At 55.4% G+C, this 26,124-nt stretch overlaps 1 protein-coding gene across 3 annotated transcripts in view; it reads left to right on the plus strand.

Annotated features, from left to right (window-relative positions):
• GMEB2 (glucocorticoid modulatory element binding protein 2) overlaps nt 1-22,867 on the plus strand; it is a 34,286-nt gene extending 11,419 nt beyond the window's left edge. For 2 of the 3 annotated variants that reach the window (XM_008010754.3, XM_073005150.1), the window contains exons 3-10: nt 2,652-2,749; nt 4,410-4,537; nt 10,236-10,339; nt 12,322-12,479; nt 15,725-15,796; nt 16,150-16,287; nt 16,647-16,769; nt 19,741-22,867. In XM_008010754.3, the coding sequence (XP_008008945.1) occupies nt 2,652-2,749; nt 4,410-4,537; nt 10,236-10,339; nt 12,322-12,479; nt 15,725-15,796; nt 16,150-16,287; nt 16,647-16,769; nt 19,741-20,381 (1,462 nt within the window). In that variant the 3' untranslated portion in view covers nt 20,382-22,867. Of the gene's footprint in view, nt 1-2,651; nt 2,750-4,409; nt 4,538-10,235; nt 10,340-12,321; nt 12,480-15,724; nt 15,797-16,149; nt 16,288-16,646; nt 16,770-19,740 lie in introns of those variants that run through there. The other variant, XM_073005159.1, reaches the window with a different exon arrangement.
• Nucleotides 22,868-26,124: the final 3,257 nt, after the last annotated feature.

The raw sequence follows: 26,124 nt of genomic DNA on the forward strand, positions 1-26,124 counted from the left end.
GGCGTGATCTCGGCTCACTACAACCTCTGCCTCCCAAGTTGAAGGAATTTTCCTGCCTCAGCTTCCCAAGTAGCTGGGACTACAGGCGTGTGCCACCACGTCCAGCTCATTTTTGTATATTTAGTAGAAACGGGGTTTCACTATGTTGGCCAGGCTGGTCTTGAACTCCTGACCTCGGGTGATCTGCTCGACTCGGCCTCCCAAAGTGCTGGGATTATAGGCATGAGCCACTGCACCTGGCCTACATGTGTGTTTAATTTGCCATTTTATCAGGAAGTTTGTACAGCTTTTAAAAAATTATAACCATTTTTATTACAAAATATATATGGTAGAAAATTATTTCATAGCTGAAATTATTTAGAAAGAAAAAGAAAATTAGAAAATACTGATAAGCAAAAATAAAATAAAGGCCCTATTACTACTACCTAGAGTTTCCTACTCAGTACCTTAGGATAGATCTTTCCAGATGTTCTGTTTGTATAGAACATACGAATTTTTCTTTCCTTAAGCCTTTTCATGATTAAACTCATGTACGTGCTGAAAAGCACCCCAGGTGCTCATGTTCAGCTGAATGAGCCCCACAAAGGGAGTGTGGGGCGTCGCCACGCCCTGGAGCCCTGCACATGCCCCTCGCGTTCCCAACAGGAGACCCCACTGTGCACGCGGCTTTCGTTCTGGTTTGGCTTTAGTTAATGATCTTTGTCTTTCCATGTTGATGAATTTTAATCTCTTCTAATATTCAAATGTAAGTTTCTTCCTATGTTGGCCAGGCCTGGTGGCTCCTGCCTATAACCCGAGCACTTTGGGAAGCTGAGCTGGGAGGGTTGCCTGAGACCAGCCTGAGCAACAAAATGAAACCTCATCTCTACAAAAAATCCAAAAATTATTTGGGTGTGGTGGCGTGCACCTACAGTCCCAGCTGCATGGGAGGTTGAGGCTGCAGTGAGCCAAGGTCATGCCACTGCACTCCAGCCTGGGTGACAGGGTGAGATCCTGTCTCAAAAAAAAAAGAAAAAAAGAAAAGTTTCTTTTCCCCCAAAGTGGCATTTGCTGTTGGTTTGTCCGAGCCGGAGACCATCCCATTTAGTCCTCATATAGCCCATGGGCGTGTCACTCAGAAAAGTCTCTTTTTCATGAACTGGCTTAACGAGGAGACTGGGCCAGATGTCCTGCAGCTGCCTTGCTGGGTTCAGAGGATCACAATTCACGACAGCAGCTGAGTCGTGCCCAGGCTCCAGTCTCCAAAGCCAGGGTCCGTCTGGTGGACTGGGTGCTGCCCAGTCTGACAAATGCAGGGCGGCTTTCGCGTCCTTGGGGGTCCCCTTACCCTGCACTGCTCTGAACTCTTCCCTCCCCCTCCTGTCCAGACCACCCACATTCTAGACTCTCACACCCAAGAGAAGTCTCATGAGCACTGCCACAGGAGCCTCAAGGACACTGGAGTTACCCATTTGAAATGTAGAGATTTCAACTTTAAGTAAATTTTTGTTGAAAAACAAACATGGCCGGGCGCGGTGGCTCACGCCTGTAATCCCAGCACTCGGGAGGCCGAGGTGGGCGGATCACTTGTTGTCAGGAATTTGAGACCAGTCTGGCCAACATGGTAAAACCCCGTCTCTACTAAAAGTACAAAAATTAGCCAGCTGTGGTGGCGGGCGCCTGTAATCCAGCTACTTGGGAGGCTGCAGCAGGAGAATTGCTTGAACTGGGGAGATGGAGGTTACAGTGAGCCGAGATTGTGCCACTGCACTCCAGCCTGGGTGACAGAGGACTCGGTCTCCAAAAAAAAAAAGAAAATAAAAACATTGTAGTAATAAAATCCTGCACGGTTGTCTTCGTACACAATTGTGGCTTAGAGCTGTCCTCTGTGGGTGTCTTGCCGGCTGGTGGCAATGACGAACCAGGGCAGTCGCAGACACAGGAGCACGGCTGGCGCAGGGCCCTGGAGGCTGGTGTCCCGTTTGCTCCTTGGTTTCCTGTGGTTACTGTGGAAGGTGGCTCCTTTGGGTTAGTTTTGCTTTACGAACACTGAATATGAGCTTTTTTTCTGGGATGTTAAAAGAATTTGTTCACATCTTATGCTTAAGTTAACTCTTTTAAGAACAGTGAGAAGTAGAGAGGAAATAATCGCCAAGTTCTCTTGCTTGCTCTGTTTACAATTGTGTCAGTTTTCTTTTGCTGTTTAAGAAAACACTCAGTGGCGGACACCTGTAGTCCCAGCTACTCGAGAGGCTGAGGCAGGAGAATGTCATCAACCCGGGAACTCGCTCTGTCACCAAGGCTGGAGTGCAGTGGTGTGATCTTGGCTCACTGCACCCTCCGCCTCCCAGGTTCAAGTGATTCTCCTACCCCAGCTTCTACAGGCATGTACCACCATGTCCAGCTAATTTTTGTATTTTTTTTAGTAGAGATGGAGTTTCACTGTGTTGGCTGGGCTGGTCTTGAACTCCTGACCTCAGGTGACCCTCCCACCTCAGCCTCCCAAAGTGCTGGGATTACAGGCATGAGCCACTGCGCCCGGCCTCTCTGCCATTTCTGATTTAAATTAGAAAAGTGTAACAAGTCAGCAAAGCGCTGTCAGGAAAATAGTGCCCTGCAGGTTGTGCCCTCCGAGATCCTGATTCTGTTCTCTCCTCACTTCACCTCACCAGGGGCGACCTGACAGAAGATAACATGGAGACAGAAAATGCAGCGGCGGCAGCTGCCGCGGCCTTCACAGCCTCCTCCCAGCTCAAGGAAGCCGTGTTAGGTAGGAAGCCGTCCTAGGTGGGAAGTCTGCCTTCTTGCCATAGCAGGGACAGGACAGTCCTGCACTCAAAATGAGGAGCAGCCAGAGATATACAAGGTCTTTATTCGGGCTGATTCCCAAGCCGTGTGCCCTTAGGAGTGAGAGGCCAGGCCCCAGGGCCCCCAGGTGGGGCCTGCCATGTGTCTGTAATGACAGCACTTTCTCTGCCTGTGGCTAATAGGAGAGCAAAGTCACTTGGCCCCAAGTTTGCAGCTCTCTCCTCTTTCGGATTTTGTTTTCTTCTCATTGTTTCTTGTTTGCCTGTGTCTGTTTATTATAAAGGTCAGTGAATAGTAGTAAAAAAAGTTGTTTTGTTTTTTTGTTTTTTTTGAGACAGGGTCTTGTTCTGTTGCCCAGGCTAGAGTGCAGTGGTACAATCGCCACTCACCATAGCCTTGACCTTGACCACAGCCCTCACAGGCTCAGATGATCCTCCTGCCTCAGCCTCCTGAGTAGCCGGGACTACAGGCATGTACCACCACACCCAGCTAATTAAGAATCTTTTTTTTTTTTTTTTTTTTTTTTTTTAAGAAATAGGGTCCCACTATTGCCCAGGCTGCTATTGAAGTCCTGGCATCACGTGATCCTCCAGCCTCAGCTTCCCAAAGTGTTGGGATTACAGGTGTGAGCCACTGAGCCTGGCCAGTAAAAAACGTGTTTTTTTTGAGACGGAGTCTCACTCTGTTGCCCAGGCTAGAGTGCGATGACATGATCTCGGCTCACTGCAACCTCTGTCCTGCTTGAACCTCTGTCCTGCAGGTTCAAGCTCTTCTCCTGCCTCAGCCTCCCAAGTAGTTGAGATTACAAGCACACACCACCATGCCCAGCTAATTTTGTGTTTTTAGTAGAGATGGGGTTTTACCATGTTGGCCAGGCTGGTTTTAAACTCCTGACCTCAGGTGATTCACCCACCTGGGCCTCCCAAAGTGCTGGGATTACAGGTGTGAGCCACCTCGCCTGGCCCAGTAAAAATTCTTTTTTTTTTTGAGATGGAGTCTCGCTCTGTCACCCAGGCTGGAGTGCAGTGGTGCGATCTCAGCTCACTGCAAGCTCCACCTCCCGGGTTCACGCCATTCTCCTGCCTCAGTCTCCCAAGTAGCTGGGACTACAGGTACCCACCACCACACCTGGCTAATTTTTGTATTTTTAGTAGAGATGGGGTTTCACCATGTTGGCCAGGATGGTCTCGATCTCTTGACCTCGTAATCTGCCTGCCTCGGCCTCCCAAAGTGCTGGGATTACAAAAATTCTTTGTAACACTCTTAATATTTTTCTTTTGCCTGAGATTAAAGGCCCTAGAACCTTTAAAACCTTAGGTTTCCCTAGAATTGTTTCAATTAAAGTTTGATTTTGTTTTCCTAAGTGGCTCTTCAGTTGAACCATAGTTTAATGGGTTCTGTGAATGTAACGATATTTAAATCTGCTCAGTGAGTTTAACCCTGAAACTCTAACGGCACTGATGGGCATGCCCTGCCCACCTTGGCTGTGTCTCAGGCCTTCCTGGATTTTAATTTTGGGTTTCCAGGTTGGCAGCTATTTTCTGCATTTTCAGGAAATGCTTTGACGAGGTTGTAACTGATTTTCTGCTTTTACCCTTCCCTGTCAATGTGCCTGTGAGAAGTGAAGATGGCTGAAGAGGGGGAGAACCTGGAGGCTGAGATTGTGTACCCCATCACCTGTGGGGACAGCAGAGCCAACCTCATCTGGAGGAAGTTTGTGTGTCCCGGCATCAATGTGAAATGTGTTCAGGTGAGCACAGGCTGCATTCAGGGCCCAGGAGAGAGGCCTCATGGCGTCTGTGACTGCTCTGGGGGTGCAGCTGTGCCGAGTGTATCCTGAGGCAGGGTCTCCAGGGCTGGGGAGAGTGGAGGAGGTGCGGGAAGAACCTTCAGGAAGAGGAATGTGCTGTGGCCACAGTGCGCTGTGGCAGGGAGGCTGGGAGGCCCTCCTGCCGTGTGGAGGAGGCTGCCGCTCCTGGACAAGGAGCTTTACCCAGCAGATCCAGTGAGAGCTGCTCCGAAAAGGCTGCCTCCTTGGTAAGGAGCAGGATGAGTGGGAAAAGTCTTCTCTTTCTGACAACATTGATAGGTCAGGTACCCAGGCTCACCTGTGCCGGAACAGCGGCAAATGCCAGTGAAGACATTTCCATAAAGCATCTTACAGATGCTGCCTCACACTGGCTAAGAAAGAGGAAGTGCTGAGGCCTGGGGACCTAATGGTGACAGAATTGAGAGGCCGGTGGGGTGCCGTGCCCAGCTTTTGCCCTGAGAGCCTTGGCCTGAGCTTGGTTTTCCCAGCCTCGCAGGGCTGGAGATCAGAAGACAAAGCCCAGGCCTCCTCTAGGTGTGTGTGCTGGGTGGGGTTGGGGACTGTCCCTCCAAAGCTGGCTCCTCCAGGGGTGAGTCCACAGTGTACTCCCATACCTCCTGTCCCTGGCACAGGGAAGGGGACACCCCCTTGAGGATTCCTAGGTGGTCTGGATGGTCTAAAGGCCTCAAGCTGAGAGTTTAGTTATCAATGGCTCCCAGCTGGCAGTTCCCCCAGGAATCTGACAGAAGCAAACAAAAAATACTTTTTGGAAGAATTCACCTTTGTCTCAGGTTTCGAGTAATTTCCGCAGAACCCTGGACACACAAGAAGCAGTGCTCCTGGAGCACACACAGAAGCCACAGGCAGCGGTCGGCCCTGCAGCAGCCTTGGCTGTTGGGATTTTAAACCTTAGAAGATAAAATCGTTATATTTAATAATTTATTTTAAGAAATAAAAGAGGCCAGGCACCATGGCTTAACATCTGCAATCCTAACACTTTGGGAGGCCGAGGGAGGAGGATTGCTTGAGCTCAGGAGTTCAAGAGCAGCGCAGCCTGGGTAACATACTGAGACTCCAGTTTCTTCTTCTTCAAAAAAAGAAAGAGAGTGTGAGCAGAAACACAACTAGAGCTAGGATTGAAATTCAACACTTAGTGGATAGGTCTTTAGCAGATTAGCCATAGCTGAAGAGAGAATTATTCAGGAAGCACGAGAGTCGAACACATCTATTTGAGTTCTGGAAGGAGAAGAGAGAGACTGAGAACTTTCAGGACTGAGGAATGAGTGGTCCGCAGTGCGAGGCCCTGACAGGCCCCAGCCTGGATGAAGACCCTGCTGCCTGCGTCTAGGGCGGCTTTTAGCTCAAAATAAACAGTGATAGTCATGGGCCATCGCTCAAGTAAATAAAACCTGTGAGTCTATACCTGTCAGTATGTATTTTATGTTATTCATTTATGTTAAATAAATGCATAGAGAGAGGTAAAGCATGGGAGGAATGATGGGGTCAGAGTCATGAGCAGGTGCTCAGACTGGCTTCAGAGCATCCCTGCAAACCACGCGGCCATTACAGACGTTAAGTCGTAGCTGTGGTGGGAAAGCTGGCAGGTGCCTCCTTAACCCCGCGATCCATCTTCACATCGTCAGGCTCGGGACAGACCTCCCGCTTGAGCCTCCTGATGTAGTGAGCACGAGTTCTGTGGTGTTCTTCCAACAGTTCATGGCCTGACTCTACTCATGAGAAAACAGCAGATACACACAGAGAGACAGCCTACGGAATGCGTGACCCACAAGCTCCAAAAATGTCAAGGCGAAGAAAAATGCAGACAGGCCGAGAAGCTGCTGCATCTTTTTTTGTTTTTTGAGACGGAGTCTTCCTCTGTCACCCAGACTGGAATGCAGTGGCGCGATCTCGGCTCACCGCAACCTCCACTTCCTGGGTTCAAGTGATTGTCATGCCTCAGCCTCCTGAGTAGCTGGGACTACAGGCACCCACCACCACGCCCAGCTAATTTTTGTATTTTTAGTAGAGATGGGGTTTCGTCATGTTGGCCAGGCTGACCCCGAACTCCTGACCTCAGGTGACCGGCCCACCTCGGCCTCCCAAAGTGCTGGGATTACAGGCGTGAGCCGCTGTGCCCAGCCTGCTGCTGTCGTAATGGGGACAAAAGCTGAAGAGCAAGGCAGCTGCATGCACCACAGTCTTGGGCTGGATCCTGCATCAGAAAAAAATGCAGGCTGGGCGTGGTGACTCACGCCTGTAATCCCAGCACTCTGGGAGGCTGAGGCGGGTGAATCACCTGAGGTCAGGAGTTCGAGACCAGCCCAGCCAACATGGTGAAACTCCATCTCTACGAAAAATACAAAAAAATTGGCCAGGCATGGTGGCACGTGCCTGTACTCCCAGCTACTCGGGAGGCCAAGGCAAGAGAATCGCTTGAACCCGGGAGGCGGGGGTTGCAGAGAGCCCAAGATTGCACCACTGCACTCCAGCCTGGGCGACAGAGTGAAACTGTCTCAAAAAAAAAAAAAATTTTTTTTGCAATAATGGCTATCACTGGGACAGTTCATGAATTTGAATATGGACAATGGATTAGAGAACAATATGTGAATGACAATTTCCTGATGCGAGTCGTTCTGTGGCTGCACAAGAGATCCTTGTTCTTAGGAAACATACGCAGGTATTGAGGGCCCAGGGCCCCGAAGTCTCTGCCTCCCCCTCAGTAGCCGCACACGCACAGGTCTAGGTGGGGGCAGACGGGAGCAGGCGGCGAGTCCGGGAACGCGCATGTGAGAGCTCCTTGGACTATGCTGGCAGTTACCCTGTGAGTTTGAAATTGTATCAGAATTAGAAGTTGGGAACACGGAAGAAGTGTACCGTAGGTGACATCATAATGAAATTCCAGAATGACAGGGACAGAGAAGATCCTCAGTCTAGCCAAGAGGAGAGACGGATCGCTCAGGAGCGAGAATCCTGCCAGCCATGAGCTGAAATCTGCGCAGGAGCAGAGGTGGCGGCACCAGCGCCTAACTGCAGAGAGCGACAACACCATGAGGTTGTCTTTAGAATTATGCTGGAAGAAAGACATTTTCAGAAAAAGACATGAGTTTGCCACCAGCATTCTGAATATGCATTTCAGGCAGAGGCAAGAGGCCTCCAGATGGAAGTGTTGTGGTGTGAGAAGGTGTGAAGAGTCAGGGGAAAACGTGGGTAATCCGACCAGTCCTCTCTGTTCAGCATGGATAGAGACGCCCTAGGAGGACCCGAGAGATGAGAGCAGGGCCACATGGCTGTGGTCTGGAGGGTCAGGAGCGGGCCGTGTTAGCTCGGGAGGGTCAGTTGCGGGCCATGTTAACTCGGGAGGGTCAGGAGCGGGCCGTGGTAGCTCTGGAGGGTCAGGGTCGGGCCGTGGTAGCTCGGGAGGGTCAGGAGCGGGCCGTGGTAGCTCTGGAGGGTCAGGAACGGGCCGTGGTAGCTCTGGAGGGTCAGGGTCGGGCCGTGGTAGCTCGGGAGGGTCAGGAGCGGGCCGTGGTAGCTCTGGAGGGTCAGGATCGGGCCGTGGTAGCTCTGGAGGGTCAGGAGCGGGCCGTGGTAGCTCTGGAGGGTCAGGTGCGGGCCGTGGTAGCTCTGGAGGGTCAGGAACGGGCCGTGGTAGCTCTGGAGGGTCAGGGTCGGGCCGTGGTAGCTCTGGAGGGTCAGGAACGGGCCGTGGTAGCTCTGGAGGGTCAGGTGCGGGCCGTGGTAGCTCTGGAGGGTCAGGTGCGGGTCGTGTTAGCTCGGGAGGGTCAGGAGCGGGCCGTGGTAGCTCTGGAGGGTCAGGGTCGGACCGTGGTAGCTCTGGAGGGTCAGGTGCGGGCCGTGGTAGCTCTGGAGGGTCAGGAACGGGCCGTGGTAGCTCTGGAGGGTCAGGGTCGGGCCGTGGTAGCTCTGGAGGGTCAGGAACGGGCCGTGGTAGCTCTGGAGGGTCAGGGTCGGGCCGTGGTAGCTCGGGAGGGTCAGGAGCGGGCCGTGGTAGCTCTGGAGGGTCAGAATCGGGCCGTGGTAGCTCTGGAGGGTCAGGATCGGGCCGTGGTAGCTCTGGAGGGTCAGGTGCGGGTCGTGGTAGCTCGGGAGGGTCAGGAGCGGGCCGTGGTAGCTCTGGAGGGTCAGGTGCGGGCCGTGTTAACTTGGGAGGGTCAGGAGCGGGCCATGGTAGCTCGGGAGGGTCAGGAGCGGGCCGTGTTAGCTCTGGGCCCGGGCAGCTCTGGTAAGCGTGACATGGTCAAGAGCTCAGGAGAGTATAGCATGTAGCTTCCTAGCTGGGAGAGGAAAACCTGGGGTGAGAAGACTAACAAAGGTGAAAGCAAGAAAGCAGAGAGGCCTAGGAGGGCGGGGCGTGAGGCTGGCTGAGCCCAGAACTCTAGCTAGGATCAGGCCTGTTGGGTACAGTTGAGTTTCCTAGGTGTGAGCCACGTTGGGTAGAGGTGATGACCGGAAGCAGCCTCAGTCACAGCCAGTGCAGGCTTCCTGCCAGGCTCCAACAGTGGCCAGAGAGTCTTCTGGATTCCATGTGCTGGGCTTCTGTCGGATCTCGCTGATCAACTGCATGGCTCAGCGTTCCCGTCTGTGGCACGGGGGTCATGAGAGTGTGGGCTCAGGGATCGGGAGCGTCGCTTCCTTCAGCAAGCTAGACCTGGGCACGGCCTCCTGGGTCCGGCTGCTGAGACCTCGTGACACCTGCACCCCCAGCCTGCTTGTTTTCTAAGTAAATGCAGTTTTATTTCCACTTTTTGGTTTCAATAATTGCTTGTGTAACAAGATTGAACAGGATATTTTACGTTCTCAGGTTTTCTGAGCTCCCACATGGGTGAAATTAGCAAGCAGGAGGGTTCCCCTGGCTTAGAAACAGACGTGTGTGTGTGTGTCAGTGCGTGTGTGTGTCAGTGCGTGTGTGTGTCAGTGCGTGTGTGTGCGTGTATGTCAGTGCGTGTGTGTCAGTGTGTGTGTACGTGTGTGTCAGTGCGTGTGTGTGTGCGCGTATGCGTGTGTGTGCATGTGTGTCAGTGCGTGTGTGTGTGCGCGTATGCGTGTGTGTGCATGTGTGTGTCAGTGCGTGTGTGTGTGCGCGTATGTGTGTGTGTGCATGTGTGTGTCAGTGCGTGTGTGTGTGTGCGTGTGTGTGTCAGAGTGAGAGCAGGTGCCGGCGCTTGCTGCACAGGGCAAGGTGGTGTCAGGAGGGGCCTGAGGAAGGCAGCGTTCACAGCTCCACCCATGTGCTGGCATCTGTTGCCATCTGCGATGTAACATATGCAATAATGTGTATTTATAAGATGCATTGCACAGAAGCAGTTTGCTTAGTCTGCCTGGAGAAAGAGAAGGCCACACACCTACCTGGTATGGTCACCTCAGCCGTGTCTAGCCCCGGCACACAGCAGCTCGGTCCCCTCAGGGCTGGAGGAGACGGCCGCTCCCCACTGCAGCCACCGTGCCTGGGGGTCATGTCCTTATTTTACCTGAATGCTCTGTAGGAGACCTGCACTGCTCAGCGCCATGCCATGGTGCTCTTCCTGACTTGTGCCCCTGACTCAGGGTCGGGTAGGAGGTGGGACAGCCTATGTGGTGTCCCGGCCAAGCTTGACCCACGTGGCTGTGTCCCCCACAGTACGACGAGCATGTGATCAGCCCGAAGGAATTTGTGCACCTGGCCGGGAAGTCTACCCTGAAGGACTGGAAGAGAGCCATCCGCATGAACGGCATCATGCTCAGGTGGGCGCTGGCACCAGGGTCAGCCTCCCTCGTGGAAGGGGCCCTGGCAACTCTTGCTTTCTTATGGGGTTTTGAGATTTTGAAGATGAAGCGTGTTTTAGATGTGGTGAGTGCTGACAACCTCCCGGGTGACTGCACCTGCTCACACCCGAAACACTAACCCATCTCCCACACCCCTGCCAACAGGGACACTATCAGATTTCTAGAATTGTTTTGTCAGTTATTTTAATATCCACCAATTCTTTACCTGAAGGCACTTGTGGATATTTCACTGTTGTAAAATAGAGGGTTGGCTGGGCATGGTGGCTCACACCTGTAATCCCAACACTTTAGGAGGCTGAGGCAGGAGGATCACTTGATGCCAGGAGTTTGAGACCAGCCTGGGCAAAATAATGAGACCTCATCTCTACTAAAAATAAAAAAAATTATCTGGATTTGGTGGCATATGCCTGTGGTCCCAGCTACTCGAGAGGCTAGGGTAGAAGGATCACTTCATCCTGGAAATCTAGGCTGCAGTGAGCTGTGATTGTGCCATTGCAATCCAGCTTGGGTTACAATGTAACCCAAGTGAGACTGTCTCAAAAAGAAAAAACAAGAATAAAAGGGAAAAGAAAAGGGTCTGTTTCAATTATGCATTCTGAAAATAAAAATTAAAAAAAGGTATAATCTGGTATTTGTGCATCAGATTTTGGCCTTTTATGTTATTCTTTATTTCTGTCCTTTCTATCACTTTTTTTTTTTGAGACGGAGTCTTGCTCTGTTGTCCAGGCTGGAGTGCAGTGGCATGATCTTGGCTCACTGCAAACTCTGCTTCCTGGGTTCAGGCAATTCTCTTCCTCAGCCTCCCCAGTAGCTGGGTTTACAGGTGCCCGCCACCACGCCCAGCTAATTTTTGTATTTTAAGTAGAGACGGGATTTTGCCGTATTTGCCAGGCTGGTCTCGAACACCTGACCTCAGGAGATCCACCTGCCTCAGCCTCCCACAGTGCTGGGATTGCAGGCATGAGCCACCGCGCCCGGCCTCCACTTTATCTGTGAATCATAAGCTGCAGTCTCGGTCTTTGTGGGCCTGGCCTCTACCTTGCTTCCCAAGGAGGGCCCCTGCTTTGTGCTGGAGTCAGAGTTTGAGGCCTTACGAGTGACTGGCCCTGGGTCCTTTCCCATGGCTCAGGTCCTGTCCAGCTGAGCTGGCCTCTGATTTTTCTGGAACGTGGCTGGTGGCACAGCTGTGGGGACCACCGGCCAGGTAGGCAAGTCCTGAGCTGACCACAGAAGCATCAGCCTGTGTGTGCCTGAGGTCAGCGCTGCCCAAAGATTGAATGTGGCTGGAGCCTCTGACCCTTGTTTCGTGGGTCGAGGCAGGCTCATTGAGACACACAGGACTGAGACCCTGGACCTCCGGAGAGGTGGAAGAGAGGGCCCTGGGAGGGTGGGTCTTGGCAGTTTGGGCCATGGGAAGCCTGCCTGGTAAAGATGAGGATGAGCGGCAGCCATGGCTGTTGGTGCTCTCCTGCGCCCTCATCACTCTCCTTTGCTGTCTCTGCCTTTAGAAGGAGGAAGGCTTCTCCTGGAAGTGGTTTCCCACCTTCCTTTGCTTCAGAATGAGTCACACATGATGCAGTGGGGCCAGGCCAACCTTTGTTAGCTGTGGGTCACTCCCTTAGGACTTGGGTAGTGGAACGTCCCAGAAAGGCCCAGCCCCACAGATTCTGATGGGCACCTCCAGGATACCCGCTGGCCAGCACGCACCTGCTTCCTGGGGACAGAGCTGTGGTGTGGGGCTAGGCCGGCTGCTTCCTCAGCAGCAGGGTCCTGCACGCCAAGCTTGCGCTGAGGGAAGCAGAGCCCACCCTCCTCTGTGGAGCTGCCAGCGCCTCGGCCAGGACTGCCCCACACAGGTGGATGGCCCAGGTCAGGGAGGGCGGGCAGGTGCCTTCGGTTCTGGGGCTGCCCTGGACGCTCCGTGCCACCCTCTGCCGTAGGAAGATCATGGACTCCGGGGAACTGGACTTCTACCAGCACGACAAGGTCTGCTCCAACACCTGCCGCAGCACGAAGATCGACCTCTCAGGAGCCCGCGTGTCCCTGAGCAGTCCCACGTCAGCTGAGTACATTCCCCTCACGCCCGCCGCAGCCGACGGTAGGTGCACGGGCTGCTCCTCCTGACTCCACCCTGGCCATGGCCACAGAGGGTGACATGCCCCTGGGTGGCCTCCCTGGCCCCAGGCGTTGGCTCAGGCCAGGGCTGCTGGTCTCCTGCCTGCAGCCGTGAGTGTCTGGGATTAGCGTCTGGGATCAGCATCTGGGATCAGCCTCCTCCTTCCTCACAGAGGAGAGCTGGCAGAATTGCTACTTTCATTGACAAGGAAGATGGAAGCACTTTTCTTTCTAAGCCATTTTCATTGTAATATAATAACTCACACGCAGGGAAGGGTATAGCGAGTAACAGAGAGTGCCTGGGTGCCCACCGGCCCCCTCCCTCCCACCCCCACGGCCCAGCCCCAAATCTGGATCCGCTTTCCTCCTGACCTGGCGGTTTATGGAGCTGCACGCCTGCTCCCCGGCCTTCCGTGCTGGGTGCCTTGCTGCAGGTATTCCCGCCACTTGGGTTTTTGGATGACGGTTTAGGTAATCTTCCATGTTGTCTGTAGCTGTAAATTGTGGAAAGGTTATTCCCTAGAATTCTTTCCAGCTTTATGAATAGAGAAATTTTTCTTAAAACTAAAGTTAGGCCAGGCGCGGTGGCTCACGCCTGTAATCCCAGCACTTTGGGAGGCCAAGGCGGGCGGATCCCTTGAGGCCAGGAGTTCGAGACAAGCCTGGCCAACGGGGTGAAACACAATCTCTATTAAAAGTACAAAAGTTGGCCGGGCGCGGTGGCTCAAGCCTGTAATCCCAGCACTTTGGGAGGCCGAGACGGGCGGATCACGAGGTCAGGAGATCGAGACCATCCTGGCTAACACGGTGAAACCCCATCTCTACTAAAAAATACAAAAAAAAAAAAAAACTAGCCGGGCGAGGTGGCGGGCGCCTGTAGTCCCAGCTACTCAGGAGGCTGAGGCAGGAGAATGGCGTAAACCCGGGAGGCGGAGCTTGCAGTGAGCTGAGATCCGGCCACTGCACTCCAGCCCGGGGGACTGAGTGAGACTCCGTCTCAAAAACAAAAAGTACAAAAGTTAACTGGGTGTGGTGGCGCGTGCCTGTAGTCTCAGCTACTCGGGAGGCTGAGGCAGGAGAATCGTTTGAACCCAGGAGGTGGAGGTTGCAGTGAGCCGAGATCGTGCCACTGCCCTCCAGCCTGGGCAGTATCGAGGCCTCACCCTTCTCCTGGGCCCCCTTCCACGTCCTGCCGGGGCAGCCAGGCAGGTTCAGTGCTGAGTCCTGAGAAGCCCAGGACACTTGGGCTGCTGTGGTCGGAGGGGCCGGGTAGAGCCCAGCCTCCTGTCTGCCCTCCCCGGGGCCTCCACCATGTTAGTGTTGGCCCTGCCTGACCGCCTGCTAGGAAAGGGACTGGGCCTTCCACGCCCTGTAGTCAGAGCCGCACAGCTAGGCTGAGGCTCAGCTCTTCTGAAGACGATTTGGGTTCTTTAACCTGAAGTCTCTGAGAACCATTGACTTGGCTACTGTGCAGTTAGTAAAAGGTGGTGTATCAGCCCAAACTAGGAGAGACACTCACTCACACCCAAAATAATTCCAGAGTTAGTAAAAGGTGGTGTATCAGCCCAAACTAGGAGAGACACTCATTCACGCCCCAAATAATTCCGGATGTATAATATGAGTAATATTCACCACTGCCGTGTCTTTGATGAATGTGAAAAGGCCAGCATTACCAAAACGCTAAACTGCTTCCAGGTTTGTTTTTGTTTTTGTTTTTGTTTTTTGAGATGGAGTCTCGCTCTGTTGCCCAGGCTGGAGTGCAGTGGCGCCATCTTGGCTCACTGCAAGCTCCACCTTCCGGGTTCTAGCGATTCTCCTGCCTCAGCCTCCCGAGTGACTGGGATTACAGGCGCATGCCGCCACGCACAGCTAACTTTTTGTATTTTAGTAGAGATGGGTTTTCGCTGTGTTGCCCAGGCTGTTCTCGATCTCCTGACCTCATGATCCACCTGCCTCAGCCTCCCAAAGTGCGTGGATTACAGGCGTGAGCCGCCGCGTGCAGCCCCGGGGATTACAGGCGTGAGCCGCCGCGCGCAGCCCCGGGGTTTTTTTTTTTTTTTTTTTTTTTTTTTTTTGAGACGGAGTCTCGCTCTGCCGCCCAGGCTGGAGCACAGTGGCCGGATCTCAGCTCACTGCAAGCTCTGCCTCTCCCAGATTTACGCCATTCTTCTGCCTCAGCCTCCCGAGTAGCTGGGACTACAGGCACCCACCACCACACCCGGCTAGTTTTTTTTGTATTTTTTAGTAGAGACGGGGTTTCACCGTGTTAGCCAGGGTGGTCTCGATCTCCTGATCTCGTGATCTGCCCGTCTCGGCCTCCCAAAGTGCTGGGATTACAGGCTTGAGCCACCGTGTCCGGCCCCAGGTTTGTTTTTTAAGCCAGATCTGCGTATAAAGTCTCCATCAGCAACACCCAAAATGGCCAAATATGAACGACACGCCCAGTCGTGTTCTGCAGTCACTAGAGAGGGACCCACAGGAAGGCCCAGGACAGTTTCTGTCTCTCAAAGCCACACTTGTTCTGGTGTAGAAAAATGGAAACATGATAGATACTGAGATTTATGATGACTTCAATGAAGCATCACTTGAAGAGGTGAGGTGAGGGCGAGCCCCACGGGCGACAGATGGAGCCACAGAGCAGAATTCCAGACTCTCGTCAGTGGGAAAACAAGTCAAGCAGAAGGATCACCTTGTCTCCTGACGGTCAAGTGGAAAGTGCTTCTTGAGTAAAATCGTAAATGGACAAGCAGAGAAAATGTTGAGGATTTGCTGAAACTGGGTGATGGGTTCAAGGAATTTGTTTTTGTGTTCTTTCTCCTTTGTATGTTTGACAACGTCTGTGATTAAAAATAGCCGTAAGATACAAGGCAGGAAACCACTTTGGCTGTACTAGTGTGTATCCTGTGTTTGTCAGTTTTGTGAAAACAGATGGAGTGGTTCAGAAGGTGGTGTGAGGAGAGTGGACAGTGTGTGGGGTTTGTGGGTGTGTGAGGTGTGTGAGGGGTGTGGGGTGTGTGGGTGTGTGGGGCGTGTGGGGTGTGTGGGGTTGGGACTGGTGTGAGGAGGGCAGACAGTGTGTGGGGTGTGTGGGTGTGTGGGTGTGAGGTGTGTGAGGTGTGTGGGCATGTGGGGTGTGTGGGGTTGGGACTGGTGTAAGGAGGGTGGACAGTGTGTGGGCTGGGACTGTGGTGCTCTCGGCTCTCACCCGAGGTTTCCTTTTGGCTACAGTGAATGGGTCTCCTGCGACCATCACCATAGAGACCTGTGAGGACCCTGGGGACTGGACCGCGGCCATCGGAGGTACAAGGTTCCTCCTTGTGGGCTGCTCACAAGCCCTGGCGGGGTGGTGGGGTCTCTGCCCGCCTCAGGCCACACAGGGGCTCCAAGAATCCAGGTGGGGCCAGTGGGGTCTTTGTGGAGAAAGGTCTGGCTCCAGCAGCGTTATCTTGGACGCTCTGAGGCTGAGCTCTGTGGCTGACCTGCTAGATTTCGGCACCGTGGATGTGTCTGGGCAGTGCAAGCCCAGCTCAGTGCCAGGCGCTGCCGGCTCTGGCATGGCGTCCTTGTGGCTGTGGTGGTGTCCTCGTGGCTGTGGTGGCTGCCCCGTGTAGCAGCGCTTTCCCTGCCCACTGAACCCACTCTTTCCCTCACAGATGACACATTTACCTTCTGGCGGGGGCTGAAGGACGCCGGCCTGCTGGACGAGGTCATCCAGGAGTTCCACCAGGAGCTGATGGAGACCATGAGAGGCCTGCAGCAGCGGGTCCAGGACCCTCCCCTGCAGCTTCGAGGTGAGGAGCTGCATCTTCCCTCTTGCCGGCTCCTCAGCCCAGGAGTGTCTGCAGGAGGTGAGGCCACTGGCCCTCCTGCCCCTAGGCCCTTCTGTGCTGCTGGGTTGGAGGCCGAATCTAGGCTTGGGACCCCCGCTGTGCTGAGGCTGAACCTGGTGGGAGGATCGCCTTGGTGCATCTCAGTCTTCTCCCTCTGAACCGGACTCCTGGCTGGCCGGGTTCCTGAGGAGCAGCCCCAGAGTGGTGTCCGGCTGTCTAGGAAGGGCCCGGGTTCCCACCGAGTGTCCGCGTTGCCCGTGGTGTTCCGGCTGTCTAGGAAGGGCCTGGGTTCCCACTGAGTGTCCGCGTTGCCCTTTCAGATGCTGTGCTCCTCAACAACATTGTGCAGAACTTCGGCATGCTGGACCTGGTGAAGAAGGTGCTGGCCAGCCACAAGTGCCAGATGGACCGCTCGCGGGAGCAGTATGCCCGGGACCTGGCAGGTACGCTGAGACCACCCCGGCCCCCGGGCGGCAGGCTGAGGACCTGGGAGCTCACGGGTTCACCCCCTGGCTGTGCGTCCACATGCATTCCCTGGAGTCATAGCCACCACGGCGAGCTTCTCCCCACAGCTGTTGTGCGAGGAAAATAACCTGAAGCTTAAATGATGTAGTCAGACCTCTCCATCACACTAAGCTTACATTTACCAGCATTTCTGTGATGATCCAAGTAGTTGTTTAAGAGAAAATGACAGAGGCCGGGTGCGGTGGCTCACACCTGTTATCCCAGCGCTTTGGGAGGCCGAGGCGGGCGGATCACTTCAGGCCAGAAGTTCGAGACCAGCCTGGCCAACATGATGAAACCCCATCTCTACTGAAAAAACAAAACTGAGCTGGGCATGGTGGTGCACGCATGTAATCCTAGCTACTCGGGAGGCTGAGGCAGCCAGTCGCTTGAGCCCAGGAGGCGGAGGTTGTGGTGAGCCGAGACTGCACCGCTGCACTCCGGCCTGGGATACAGAGTGAGACCTTGTCTCAAAAAAAAAAAAAAAACAATGGCAGAGATTGGGAAGTGCTGGTCCTGACCCCGCTGGGAGCTTAAGCCCCTGACATCGGTGCACTTCCTCCTCCTCGTTCCTCTTGGGGTCTGTGCTCACCGTGTGTTCAGTGTGTTCACTGTGTGTTCAGTGTGTTCAGTGTGTGTTCACTGTGTGTGTTCAGTGTGTTCAGTGTGTGTTCACTGTGTGTTCAGTGTGTGTTCACTGTGTGTGTTCAGTGTGTGTTCACTGTGTGTTCACTGTGTGTTCAGTGTGTTCAGTGTGTTCACTGTGTGTTCAGTGTGTGTGTTCACTGTGTGTTCAGTGTGTTCAGTGTGTTCACTGTGTGTTCAGTGTGTTCACTGTGTGTTCAGTGTGTTCAGTGTGTTCAGTGTGTGTACATGTTATGTTTGAGCACACGTGCCATATGTGCTCCTTCTCCTTCTCTTGATCTTGATACGTCACACGGGCAACTTCCACGTTGGGTGTGTGAAAGCTTATGGGAGGGTCTGAGACGGCATTGCCACGCTTGCACACGGGCCCCGGGTCAGTGCGGGAGGGTCTGAGACGGCATTGCCACGCTTGCACACGGGCCCCGGGTCAGTGCGGGAGGGTCTGAGACGGCATTGCCACGCTTGCACGCAGGCCCCGGGTCAGTGCGGGAGGGTCTGAGACGGCATTGCCACGCTTGCACGCAGGCCCCGGGTCAGTGCGGGAGGGTCTGAGACGGCATTGCCACGCTTGCACACGGGCCCCGGGTCAGTGCGGGAGGGTCTGAGACGGCATTGCCACGCTTGCACGCAGGCCCCGGGTCAGTGCGGGAGGGTCTGAGACGGCATTGCCACGCTTGCACGCAGGCCCCGGGTCAGTGCGGGAGGGTCTGAGACGGCATTGCCACGCTTGCACACGGGCCCCGGGTCAGTGCGGGAGGGTCTGAGACGGCATTGCCACGCTTGCACACGGGCCCCGGGTCAGTGCGGGAGGGTCTGAGACGGCATTGCCACGCTTGCACGCGGGCCCCGGGTCAGTGCGGGAGGGTCTGAGACGGCATTGCCACGCTTGCACACGGGCCCCGGGTCAGTGCGGGAGGGTCTGAGACGGCATTGCCACGCTTGCACGCAGGCCCCGGGTCAGTGCGGGAGGGTCTGAGACGGCATTGCCACGCTTGCACACGGGCCCCGGGTCAGTGCGGGAGGGTCTGAGACGGCATTGCCACGCTTGCACGCAGGCCCCGGGTCAGTGCGGGAGGGTCTGAGACGGCATTGCCACGCTTGCACGCAGGCCCCGGGTCAGTGCGGGAGGGTCTGAGACGGCATTGCCACGCTTGCACACGGGCCCCGGGTCAGTGCGGGAGGGTCTGAGACGGCATTGCCACGCTTGCACGCAGGCCCCGGGTCAGTGCGGGAGGGTCTGAGACGGCATTGCCACGCTTGCACGCAGGCCCCGGGTCAGTGCGGGAGGGTCTGAGACGGCATTGCCACGCTTGCACACGGGCCCCGGGTCAGTGCGGGAGGGTCTGAGACGGCATTGCCACGCTTGCACACGGGCCCCGGGTCAGTGCGGGAGGGTCTGAGACGGCATTGCCACGCTTGCACGCAGGCCCCGGGTCAGTGCGGGAGGGTCTGAGACGGCATTGCCACGCTTGCACACGGGCCCCGGGTCAGTGCGGGAGGGTCTGAGACGGCATTGCCACGCTTGCACGCAGGCCCCGGGTCAGTGCGGGAGGGTCTGAGACGGCATTGCCACGCTTGCACGCAGGCCCCGGGTCAGTGCGGGAGGGTCTGAGACGGCATTGCCACGCTTGCACACGGGCCCCGGGTCAGTGCGGGAGGGTCTGAGACGGCATTGCCACGCTTGCACGCAGGCCCCGGGTCAGTGCGGGAGGGTCTGAGACGGCATTGCCACGCTTGCACGCAGGCCCCGGGTCAGTGCGGGAGGGTCTGAGACGGCATTGCCACGCTTGCACACGGGCCCCGGGTCAGTGCGGGAGGGTCTGAGACGGCATTGCCACGCTTGCACACGGGCCCCGGGTCAGTGCGGGAGGGTCTGAGACGGCATTGCCACGCTTGCACGCAGGCCCCGGGTCAGTGCGGGAGGGTCTGAGACGGCATTGCCACGCTTGCACGCAGGCCCCGGGTCAGTGCGGGAGGGTCTGAGACGGCATTGCCACGCTTGCACACGGGCCCCGGGTCAGTGCAGACCCTGGGTCAGCACAGGCTTGTATCTATCCCGAGGGCCATCTTGGGCCCCGTCTCCCACAGACCTCACGTTTGGTGGGTGGCCATGTGGTCATCTGGGTTTGTGGCATCAGGTGAACAGACCTGGGTTGCCACTGACCCAGGAGCCACCCAGATGGTGTGGCGTGTCTGCCCCCGTCCCCTGCACGCTGCCGTCCATGCCCCCGTCCTCTGTGTGATGCCGTCTGCCCCTCCCTGCAGCGCTGGAGCAGCAGTGTGATGAGCATCGCCGCCGAGCCAAGGAGCTGAAGCACAAGTCCCAGCACCTCAGCAACGTGCTCATGACGCTGACTCCGGTCTCCCTGCCACCGCCTGTGAAGCGGCCCCGGCTTGCGCGTGCCACATCAGGACCGGCCGCCATGGCCTCGCAGGTGCTCACCCAGTCTGCCCAGCTGGCGCTCGGCCCGGGCGTGCCCGTCCCCCAGCTGACCAGCGTGCCCCTTGGTAAAGTGGTATCCACCCTGCCCTCCACTGTCCTGGGCAAGGGTTCCCTTCAGGCACCCCCCGCCAGCTCCCCAGCCTCCCCACTGCTTGGGGGCTACACAGTCTTGGCCTCCTCCGGCTCCACCTACCCCAGCACAGTGGAGATCCACCCGGACGCATCCAGCCTCACGGTCCTGAGCACGGCTGCCGTGCAGGACGGTAGCACGGTGTTCAAGGTGGTCAGCCCGCTGCAGCTGCTCACCTTGCCTGGCCTGGGTCCCACCCTGCAGAACGTGGCCCAGGCCTCGCCTGGCGCCAGCACAATTGTGACAGTGCCCACAGGGGCTGCCCCCGGGCCCGAGGAGCACACGGCCACCATTGAGGTAGCTGCCGTGGCAGAGGACCACGAGCGGAAGTAGCCGACGGGAGGGCGAGGCCCCTGGGACGGACGGGGCTGGCTGCCTCTCAGCTGCGGCAGCAGGGAACGGGCAGAGGCCACAGGGCTGGCTCGGGCAGGTGGGTCACGTGGGCTGCAGAACCAAAGAGAGGAATCGCCAAAACAAATCACGAGAAGAGAGAAGGGGACAGAACAGCGAGAGCAACCTGGAAATCGGTCTTCAGGTCCCACGTTTCCCCCCCTTTTTTCTTGGGAAATATATTTTTCCATTTGTTGCTTATTAATACTGTTTACACATTGGGCCTTGATCAGGAGCCAGGTGGGCGGGGGCGGGGGGGGAGCCTGGGTGCAGCCGAGGCAGAGGAAGCAGAGCCAGGGTGCCGAGCACGACCCTGCAGGTGCTGGACGCGGTGCAGCGGGTGGCGAGGTCCCGGTGTTTGCACCCAGCCAGGTCCCTGGGGATGCTACTAACACATGACTTGGGAGCTGAGCCCAAGTATGAACCCTATGGATCCTATGGATTTGGTTTCTTCCCACAGTTTTCTGTAGGTTTAGTGTGGCTGGCACCCCGTTCTCCTCCTGTGTGGGAACGTGCACCCGGAGCCTGGGGTGCAGATCCCGGTGGGTGCCCTCCTCCCCCACCCCCAGCCGGTGCTCAGGTGGCCCAGGGGCCGCACAGATGAGGCGTGGTCCAGGCATTGTTGCACATGTACTGAGGGTGTTTTTAAGTGAATTGCTTAGTAGGCTTCTAGGAAGAGTCAGATTTATAGCATTTTCAACCAAAATAATGCTGAGTGCCTAGGCTTCCCGAGTTAGCTCTGGGGGTGGCCCCTGAGCCCCTGTGAGTGCACCTGACCGGGTGCGGAGGTCCTGGGCAGCCTCTGCCTGAGCTGGCCCCTCCCAGGGATCTGAGATCCGTGAGGTGTGTCCCGAGGGCTTCAGTCCTGGGGCAGGGGCATACACAGAACCAGTTGCTGTGGAGGTCGAGGATTCGCGTGGGGGCCCTTCAGCTTGGGCTGCTTGGCCACAGAACAGCCCCCGGCCCCCAGGCAGCCCCTGGGCTGGCCCTCGGTGGTCTCTGTCCAAGGGAGGGCCTCTCGGTGGCCTCTGGGTGTTTAGGAGGCTGCCCGGGTGGGCTGGTCAGGGCAGCTGCCAAAGGTGGAGCCCAGAGCCTGTCTGGAAGGGCTGTCCATGACTGTCCTCAGACCTGGCCTTGGACTCACAAGGAAGACCAGGCTGAGGCCCCTCCAGGCCAGGGCCCTGGGGCAGACATCTCAGGGAGCAGCCAGCCCAGGGCTCCTGCCGTCTCCAGCAGGCCATGTCCCAGGAGGACCCTGAGGGCCAGAGGCCCCTGGATGCTCCTCCTGATTCTGTCGGCAGCTGAAGGCCCGTCTGAGGCCCTGCAATGCGAGGGTCCCGTGTCCCACTTCACTGCTCCGAAGGGAACTGGCTGGCTGTCCGTCCAGCGAGCGGCCCAGACCCCACCTCTGTGCCGTTGTCACCAGGGCCCTGTCCTGGCTGCCCCCACCCATGTCAAGCTACTGAGGCTGTGTCTTGTTTGTTTTCTCTGTTACGTTTTTGTTTGCTGTTTGCTGTTGTCACAGTCAGCTGGTTTCGGCGTGATGTTGACCTTTTGATGTACATACTCTGTTTTAAACTCATTTCCACTCCAGTTGAGTTCTGCAGCGTGCAGCAGTATGACCCTACGGGGGTCAGGAGGGCCCCGTAGTCCCCACCCCACCAGCTCAAAACCTGTCGCTAATACAGCTGCCTGTGACCCTGGGACCCGCAACCTTCCAGCTGCTTCCCTTTGTCAAAGTCACGAGTGGGTCTGCCTTGGCAGCCCTCGCTGAACGGAACTTCCAGTGGGTTGTGGGTTCATTTCCTTTCTTTTTAAGAACAAGGTTGGGACCTTTTCTGCTCCTGCCCTTTAGCTATTGAGGCATTGGGAGAGGAAGTTAATTTCAGAGCCATACAAAAATAAGCCACAACCAGCTTCAGAACTAATTCCCAATCCCCCATTCCAGCAGGGCTGGGAGCCCATTCCCAGTGCTTCCCAAGGCCCTCGGGGACGTCTGCTGCCAGCCCAGCTGCTTCTGGCAGGGGTTCCAAGCCCCAGCATGGGGAAGGGCCCTGGAGAAGCCCCCATCCTCATGGGAACCACACTGCAGTGGCCCGGGGAGGTCGTCAACACCGCCCCCGGCTCCTCCAGGTCCTGCTGGCTCCTCCGGGGCAGGGTTCCCTGGACCTCCCAGTTCTGCACCTTGGGGCCAGCCAGTACTCAGAGAGGAAGACCTTCTCAACCACATACAGAACACAGGTTTTCACGGCTGCCTTTGGTTTGGTTTTCTGAGAAGATAGGATTGGATTGGATTTTGCAGAGGGCGAGAACTCTGTGCCTGCTCAGAGGCGCCCTGGGGAAGGGCCGTGTTTGAGTTTTGCTTTGTATGTTGTTTTGCAAGTATCTGCCTGGTACTTTGATTTAAAATAAAAACAATTTTCATAGTTTGAGTGTCTATCTCTTGGAATGAAATGTGGAGAGAAATCAAGTCTATAAACATGCCCAACGCAAACAGCACCGGCTGCCACCCCCGCCCCGGGCCACTCACACCCACATGCTTAGTCCTTCCAAGTAGCCTGGAGGCTTCAGGACCCTTCCAGGGTGTCCCGAGGTCAAAGCTGATTTCATCACAGCAGGTGCTCTGTGCCCTTCTCCTTCTCTCCCCAGCACCCTTCGGAGTTGTCAACAGGCCTGTTGGGAGGATCATGGCTGTTGTAGTCATTAGTGCTACTGCAACCAAATACCACAGGCTGGGGGGCTTGCAAGCAACAGAGATTCATTTCTGCAGTTCTGCACGCTGGCAAGTCCGAGATCAAGAGCATCAGCCAATTCGGTGCCTGGTGAGGGTTTTGAGGGTGTCCTGCAAGTAGCTGGAGGACGATAGTAAGAACAGCCTTGGCGTTGGAGGCACCACACCCACGGGCAAGGAGAGGTCACAGTGGCACAGGGGCCTGCACCCACCAGTCAGGAGCTCAACAGACTCACCCCCAGGGGAGCACTTCCTCCCCTCTCCCAAGGCTCAGTCCCAGAGCCGCCTTGTCACCGATGCTGTTCCCCTCCCTGCTGCCATTGTCCACCCAGGGCCATAGGAACCTGCACACCAGCCACAGGCCGGCCTCCCAGACTCACGGCCAAGCAAGAGGCAGACACAGAAGTCCACGCTGTGTGGTTCCACTTAGGAAAGTTGGATGCTTCCCTCAAGGCAGAATGGTGTCGAAAGCCGGGTCACTGGGTGCCATCTGGGGTGGTGGCTGGAGGGGCACAGGGCGCTGGTTGCAAGAGTCCACTCTGAAACCTTCCCCTCTGCCATGGCTGCTCTCCCACGCCTGTGCCCTGCTGCAGCCCAGAGCTGACAAATGCACAGGCATGTCCTTCCAGCACACATTGGCACGGGACCACCCTCCCCACAGGCCATCTGCCAGCTCCTCAGATTCCATGCGTACGAGACAGAGCTCCTGCTCCATATTCCCTCCCATGCTCAGTCCCTGTCACACCCCGTGGGGGAGAGGAGCACCAACACCTGCCCACTGGCTCAGCCCACCTTCCTGCAACCTCACATCCACGATGCATTCCCTTCTTGTGAGGCCAGGCCCCCTCCATCTCTCTCGGATCGATAGAACTACCTGACTCCCACCTCTGGCCCTTCCTACCCTCCTGCTACCCATTCTCTACGTTGTGACCCTTCCCGTTTGCTCACATGGCCCAATCACGCCCATCATCCCCTCTGGCCCTGAAGGGAGCTATACCCCTCAGTATCCCACCATGATACCTCCTGCTCCTGATACTTAATGGGGTTTCAGAGGCCACAAGATGCAGACCTACAAGGGGTCATGTCTTGTACCCACTGAGTGTCCCTGGTGGCCGACTGCAGCACTGGCCACTCCTCAGCTGAGGACACAGGAGTGGGGAATGGGCTGTGGCCTGTCCAGCCCTGTCCAGCCCAGGGCACTCCAGAGGGCAGAGTCCCCACAGAGGGTGGAGTGCTTTGTGACATGCCACTGTGTGGATGGGCCACAGTGTACCGTTCAGCTGCTGAGGGACATCTTGGTTGATTCCCAAGTTTTGGCAATTTTGAGTAAAGCTGCTGTTAAAAACCCTCATGCAAGTTTTTGTGTGGACATAAGCGCTTAACTGGTTTGGGTAAATACCCAGGGGCGAAACTGCTAGGTTGTGTGGTAAGAAGGTATTTAGTTTTGTAAGAACTGCTAGGTTGTGTGGTAAGAACGTATTTAGTTTTGTAAGAACTGCTAGGTTGTGTGGTAAGAACGTATTTAGTTTTGTAAGAACTGCTAGGTTGTGTGGTAAGAACGTATTTAGTTTTGTAAGAACTGCTAGATTGTGTGGTAAGAACGTATTTAGTTTTGTAAGAACTGCTAGGTTGTGTGGTAAGAACGTATTTAGTTTTGTAAGAACTGCTAGGTTGTGTGGTAAGAACGTATTTAGTTTTGTAAGAACTGCTAGATTGTGTGGTAAGAACGTATTTAGTTTTGTAAGAACTGCTAGGTTGTGTGGTAAGAACGTATTTAGTTTTGTAAGAACTGCTAGGTTGTGTGGTAAGAACGTATTTAGTTTTGTAAGAACTGCTAGGTTGTGTGGTAAGAATGTATTTAGTTTTGTAAGAACTGCTAGATTGTGTGGTAAGAACGTATTTAGTTTTGTAAGAATTGCTAGGTTGTGTGCTAAGAATGTATTTAGTTTTGTAAGAATTGCTAGGTTGTGTGCTAAGAATGTATTTAGTTTTGTAAGAAACTACTAAAGTGTCTTCTGCCAGTGGAGGCACCACCTCACACTCCCGCCAGCAATGAATGAGGGTTCCTGTTGCTCCACGTCCTCACCAGCATTTGGCATTGTCAGTGTTTTGGGTTTGGGACATTCTTTATTTTTATTTTTATTTTTTCAAGATGGAGTCTCACTCTGTCACCTAGGCTGGAATGCAGTGGCAGCATTTCGGCTCACTGCAACCTCCGACGCCCGGATTTAAGTGATTCTCCTGCCTCATCCTCCCGAGTAGCTGAGATTACAGGTGCGTGCCACCATGCCTGACTAATTTTTGTATTTTTAGTAGAGATGGGGTTTCACCATGTTGGCCAGACTGGTCTCGAACTGCTGACCTCAGGTGATCCCCCTGCCTCGGCCTCCCAAAGTGCTGGGATTACAGGTGTGAACCACTGCGCCTGGCCGAGAGCCAATCTTCCATCCCCCCCCCAGACTCCTAAGTGTGACTCTATTTCTGGACTCTCTGTTCTGCCCTGGACCTGCACATCCACACCGGGTTCAGTGACTTTGCAGTGTGGTGTGTGTTTAGTAAGTCGTGCCAGCACCTGCTGTGACTCCTTTTTAGTCATCATCCTGGGTTGGGCATCAGGACACGCTTGTAATCCTGGCACTCAAGGAGGCCAAGGTGGGTGGTTTGCTTGAGCCCAGGAGTTCAACAGCAGCCTGGGCAGCATTGAGAAACCCCATCTCTGAAAAACATATAAAAAACTCCAAAATAGCTAACTGTGGTGGTGTGCACCTGTAGTCCCAACTACTCAGGAGGCTGAGGTGGGAAGACTGCTTGAGTCAGAGGTCCAGGCTGCAGTGAACTGTGATGGCATCACTGCACTCACGCCTGGGCGATGGACCGAGACCCGGTCTCGAGAACAAACAAACAAACAAAAAAACCAAAAAACACCAAAGTCCTGCCCAGCGTTGCTTGGTGATG

The sequence above is a fragment of the Chlorocebus sabaeus genome, chromosome 2, assembly GCF_047675955.1.
Source record: "Chlorocebus sabaeus isolate Y175 chromosome 2, mChlSab1.0.hap1, whole genome shotgun sequence".
Taxonomy (NCBI): Eukaryota; Metazoa; Chordata; class Mammalia; order Primates; family Cercopithecidae; genus Chlorocebus; species Chlorocebus sabaeus.